This window comes from Sinocyclocheilus grahami, unplaced genomic scaffold (genome assembly GCF_001515645.1).
Source record: "Sinocyclocheilus grahami isolate Dianchi unplaced genomic scaffold, SAMN03320097.WGS_v1.1 scaffold47.1, whole genome shotgun sequence".
NCBI lineage: Eukaryota > Metazoa > Chordata > Actinopteri > Cypriniformes > Cyprinidae > Sinocyclocheilus > Sinocyclocheilus grahami.
The window spans coordinates 1966946-1973210 of NW_015505226.1; the positions used below are offsets into that span (position 1 = coordinate 1966946).

General features: G+C 38.9%; 1 protein-coding gene across 1 annotated transcript in view; it reads right to left on the bottom strand.

Annotated features, from left to right (window-relative positions):
• The window catches only part of LOC107582801 (probable phospholipid-transporting ATPase VA), a 66620-nt gene that overhangs the window by 46111 nt on the left and 14244 nt on the right, over window positions 1-6265 (bottom strand). The window contains exons 2-3 of the mRNA XM_016268824.1: window positions 2533-2737; window positions 1892-1977 (exon numbers count right to left, since the gene is read on the bottom strand). Of these exons, the coding sequence (XP_016124310.1) occupies window positions 1892-1977; window positions 2533-2737 (291 nt within the window). The remainder of the gene's footprint in view (window positions 1-1891; window positions 1978-2532; window positions 2738-6265) is intronic.

Sequence of the window (6265 nt, forward strand, 5' to 3'; positions counted from 1 at the left end):
AAGTGGTGATGATTTGAGAAGGCTAAATTGATCAAACATAGGCTATGATTAACTCACTGTCTGCCACTGGCCGGTTGGTCGTTACTTTAAAAAAACAAACACTTGAATTTAACAAACAAAAACATTTTCCAAACATATTTCTAAATTAACGTAATAAAGAAACGAAAATATATATAACCACTTTTAGCATTAAAAACGAAACTGAACTATTTTAATGGCTACAACAGCAGCTGTGTAATTGGGGAAGAGAGAAAGAGAAAAAAAAGACACGGGATCCAGTCAGACTCGGCCAGTAATTCTGATAATCTGTCGGATAAGGGCCGGACTAGGGCATATGTTTGAGGCCCGTGCAGGGTTCTGCTGAGCTTATTTGGTAGCAAACTCAATTTGGTACTGGCAAGGTGGCTTTATATACACGCATGAGCGCACTTTGTATGTGACTGCGCACCACCTCTGGAGCGCGCGAGTACCGAATGGCTTAAAAAGACGTGCAAATAAATAATAAAATTTTCTGACGATGCAACAATGACCCGATTAGGCAAGTGACAATTCTGTCAACTGTCCCGAAATGCGAGTGAAAGTCTTGTATCGCAGCGTGCAGCGGCTCTTGTAGCACAGACAAGATGCACCGATGTGAAGCCGTTTGAAAAGAAAGTCAAAGAGAGAAGATGCGTACAGCTGAATCACTCACGCTGTTTTCAAATGACTGATTTGATCATTCTGTGTGGACTGGACTCAGTCTGTAGGTTTGATTATTTACTCATCAAACCTACATGCTATAGGCTATTGAATAAGTGTGTGAATATCCATCATTTTAAAGTCAAAAGCTGCGGGAATGAGTAAAACTATGATTTGTGAAATAGATTTCAATGACTTTTCAAAAACTTTGACATAATAATAATTTTAACAGTAAAATTATTGTTTTACAATTTAATTTCACATTACGAGCCATCAAGGTCAAGGATTTAATGATGATGATATTTCTATAAATATCCACTTTAAATGATCATATAGCATATACTATAGCATGGTAATTAACAAATATCAAGACCATCTTATCCTAAGACAAACTTATCATTGAAGAGATCACTTCTTGAAAAGATAATGATTTTATCCTTTTTTTTTATTTAGCACATGTACTAAAATTAATAGTGCTTTTTTGTGGATATATTTAGAAGCGTCTATAGTAAAGAAGCTTTTCGTAGAACGGCCCTTAAAAAATAATTTGTGCATCTAAACTCACCAGCTTACAACAAAGGTGGACATTTTTTTTCACATACTTCAGCAGCAGCATGGCAGCATTATTAATAGCCTCCTTCCATTTCCTAACCCTAACACTAATAAACAAAAAGACCCATTCTCATACTCCAACAGAGAACGCTGCAGGTGAGAGGTGGTATAAGGTACAGTAGAATAATTAGGTAGAATAACAGGGCTGAAAAGTCATCAGAATACTGCTGGAGTAAGAGAAATACACACTGCCTCTCCATTACAACCATATTAAACTGGATCTATGTGGGTCACAAAATAACCATTCATCCCGTTACTTGAATCTCAGCAGCTAATGGAATTTTAATCACTGCCGGCAAAACAAAACAGTGGAAAGATCTGCTTTGTCTAAATGGTTTATGGAAAATATAATCATTGAATATAATGAAGGAATACACATTTCATTTGACATTATTAGCTGTACATACAGGGTCAAACTTATTCACAATACCCAGATTTAATAAAGTGAAGATCTATGAAATTTCTATGGCATTAAGAATGTTGGGGTAAACCGTGAACACAATTTTCTTTAAATGATTAGGTTGGGCCATAAATTAAGCATATATATAATTAAGCACAATAATGTAAATGCCCTTAAAATGCATAAATGCATTATACTTACATGTATCCACGAAATCTGTTGAGGTCATTGTTGGGCTTCTCACATTCAATAACACTGCAGTATTTTAATGGGTCAAACTCACAGTCCTGCAAATGAAAAACAGATTGTAATTTGGCATCTGAACACTAAATATCTCAAGCAAAGATAAATAAAATATTTAAAATTGAATGATTAATGGACAGTTCACCCAAAAATGAAAAGTCTCATCATCTAATCAACCTCATGTTGCAAAATTTCAGTCTATTCCTCATACAAAAGGTTTTATGATTTTAGAAGACTTTGAATATATAGGGCACGAGACTTAACTACTTTTTAATGTGCCTTTTTGTATGAAACAATAGCAGCATGGACATTTTCAGCGATTAAGGTAATTATTTTTGAGGTAAACTACTCTTTAACATTCAGTTAATGTTGTCAACTCTCTTATTGACATCTTAAGACGTTACACATACAGGACGAGGGAAAAGAATATTTGACTTTGGTGAGTGGTGTGAAATGACGTTATCTCCGTGGACAAGCACAGACCATCTGAACACACACACCATCACATTAACTGTTCTTGACACCAGGATGCTTCTATTCAGTTCTTTACTCAACCGATGGGATTTCACAACAAACACACCAGTGTCCTGAACACTCACCAGGTCGATAAAGCTGCGCACCACCTGCCTCTGCTTGAGGTTGGTTTCGCCGTCCAGTGTGGCCGTCTCAATGTGACACAGGCGGTCCGGGTCGCTGCTGCTGAGCAGCAGAACATCCGCTGGCAGAATCTCATTGCAGCGCAGACGTATGAAGTCTCCGACCCGCAACTCTTTCCAGTATTTCTCCACATACTGTTTCTCACTCCTGCAAAGGGCAAAAGAAAACAAATGTAATTTACTCATAATCATGTCGCTAAGTAAAGAGGGGCTTTATTTCACAGAAGCCACTGTGGGCTATAGGCACACATGCCTTTCAATACTGAATGTTCAAATCATTCAATTTAATTTTAATATTCCATGTTGAGATTGACAGATGGATGGATGTAACCTTTCTAGAAATCGACAAAGTCTCAGATTCATTGATTGAGATAATACCACAGACACAAAACATACCCAGATGTTGGTGAACACAATTCAGAACTTCATCAGGACAGATTAAACAGACTAAAAACATGTTAAATTTTCACAATTTGCTTTATTTACCATAAATGTATTTTGTAGGGGTGCTCAGATCATGATTTTTGAGGCAGATCACCGATCGCAAAAGTTGCTCAAGCAAGTGACATTTAAACTACTTTTCTTATGTTATCACAAACTTACCATTGACAGAAATAGTCAGCTCTACTGCCTTTCCTTTTGCATTAGAATCTTTATTACAAGCAATCCTGCGGTTCATAAAGAACTTTGTTTTCCTACCTCCACGAGTGCATCTATTATTGCCTTGTTTATCTAAAAGTGCTCTTTTCCTTTAAAGGGGTCATATGATGTTGCTAAAAAGAACAATATTTGGTGTATTTGGTGTAATGAAATGTGTTTATGTGGTTTAAGGTAAAAAAAAAAAAAAACACATTATTTTCCATATACTGTACATTATTGTTTCTCCTCTATGCCCCGCCTTTCTGAAACTCGTCGATTTTTACAACGCTCATCGGTCTGAAAAGCTAGGTGTGCGGTGATTGGCCAGCTATCCAGTGCGTTGCGATTGGCCAAATACCTCAAGAGTGTGACGGAAATGTTACGCCCCTTGCCATATTGTGATAACTTGTCCCGGCCGGAGCGACGAGACAAAAACATTAAAACCCATTATGAATGAGGCATTTGTTGCAGGCATTTGGCATTTGGTCTTTTTACGCGTTGCATTGCATCGTGCCGCGTAAACATAAAACCATGTCTGCATTTGTGATCTGAGAAATGACAAACAACAAGTGCTACTCTACACTGCTCAAAACTTGCGTTTGAATCGTCAGTGGCAAATTCTTTAAATATAAAAAACGTACTTACAGTCTGCGAGTCAGAACAGCCGGCATTGTAGTCTACTCTACCAGGATCAGGAAACAGTCCTCCATAAAATGCGCTGGACACATCAGAATCTTTGGGTTAAACTGTTCTGGAACAGTGTTGTAAATACAACTTAACCACTGATTTCTAGTCGTGTCCTCTTTTGGAAGGCCAAACAAAACAAAAACACAGCGTCTCACACACAGCAGGCTAGAGTGCCCGGAGGTCTAGAGTGAGCAGAGGCCGGGATCTAGAGTAAGCGGCAGCAGGTGGGCTTGAGAACGGCGCGGCGAGCGGGCTTGCGGCAACCACATGTGACGACCCCGGGCTGCACTCTGCTTCGCCCACGGTGAAAGCCGATCCGGCGATCCACAGCGTCAAGTTGATGTATTCCTTCAGCAATCAGCACGGATCAGCTCCAGGCATGACGAAGAGGATATCATCCTCCTTTGGAAGGCCAAACAAAGTAGTTTCGCTTTCACAACGAAACACACAGTGCCTTCACGACATGGCGGCAGCAACAATACTACAGCGAGAATAAAAGTTACGCCTTCTTTCTTTGCGTGAACATTTGGGCGGCGTTATGCAAATCTTCCCACATCGTGACGTAGACATCAGAATCAGAATGAGCTTTATTGCCAGGTATGTTTACACATACAAGGAATTTGTTTTCGTGACAGAAGCTTCCACAGTGTAACAGAATGACAGTGACAGAACACAAAACACAGATAATAAAAAATAGAACAAGTAAATAAAGAATAAAAATATATAAATTGACAGTTGTATGTGCAGGTATATTACAATAGACAGTTTTTGTATGTACAGGTAGTGTTTATTATGTGCAAATTTGAGGTGTAGACCGAGTATGTGTGTTAGATAAATAAGTGTATGAGTGAATAAATAGTGCGTGTTCCACAGTTATTGTTAAGTGTTCATGAGATGGATTGCCTGAGGGAAGAAACTGTTCCTGTGTCTGGTCGTTCTGGTGCTCAGAGCTCTGTAGCGTCGACCAGATGGCAACAGTTCAAAGAGGGAGCGTGCTGGATGTGAGGAGTCACACACATAATGCCACACACATAAAGACTCTGGTTGGGACTCGCCGCTGTTAAACAAACCTTCCTTCTGTTTCTTTTCCCGTCTTACCACACATGTGGGGGCATGTTAGAATGAGCCGGTTTAGGTAGGCGTGGTTGACTTAACTTTTATAAAGAATATCTCTTTGGATTTGAGACTTTAGTCTTTGCAACTTTACAGATCTTCTTTATGCAGCAAGAGCTTGTAACACTCCAAAGAGAAAGGAAAAATGGAAATCGCATCATATGACCCCTTTAAAATTAGCCAACAAGCCATATGTGTTGACTGTGAAAGACAGTATACTTTAATTATATGCATTTATGGTGCAATTGCTACATTTTCGTTTTCATATGTACTGCAAGCAATGTGCTGTCCCTTTAATTCAGCGCGTGTATCCCAGCAAAAATAGACTCGGTGCGGAAACGATCTCTGCACTGCTGCAGACGCACCGCTCCTGAATGCACTGCCGTGTGCAGTGTGAATGCTTTAATCCATTAACATGAGCGCGGAAAAAATACGCACCACATACCACGCACTGCAAACAGAATAATGTGAACCTGGCATTATGTGTGTGCGCTGCAAGTGTGCATGAGTGCACGGTCTACAGGAGAGCCCACGAGCGCTGAATGGTTAAACACTGGCAAGAATGAAAAAGTAATGCAAAAACTTTACTTTACTTGTATAAACTTTAGTGACGATGTAACACTGCCTTGATTGTGCAAGTGACAATTCCTGGGTCAACTGTGCAGCTCGCTTACAGACAGACATGATGTGTGGTGATTTGAAGCCATTCGAGTATTTTTAGAGAGAAAGAGAGCACGCGGTGATTCACTCACGCTATTTGTGAAATTACGTCTCACACAAGGTTTTCAAATTACTTTGCAAGTTATTTAATGAAGAAATATGAAGGTGAATACGTAATCTTCAGCATTATAATTATTTCACCTGCTCCGGACAGAGACTGAGACGGTGCTGCTGCATGTCGTGCCAAACCTTCTCACGGCAGTGTCATCAGTAGGGATGCAACGATTATAGATTTTGTTGGTACGATTATTGTCTGAGAAATAATCACGATTATGACGATTATTATGCATTTATTAATTTCACAAAATTATTATTGTATAAAATCACATGGACACTCTTTAGATAAAGTGTTATTTATTGCTGCCTTTAGAAACAGAAATAACACGGTAACCAATAATACAGCACAAAATAATAATAAAGACAAACAAATGTCTATCTCTCCAATTGGAATTAAAAAGGTGACCTCTGCTCTGTAAACATGTCAGTATTTCCCTTTTGAAAATAACTAATGAAAATA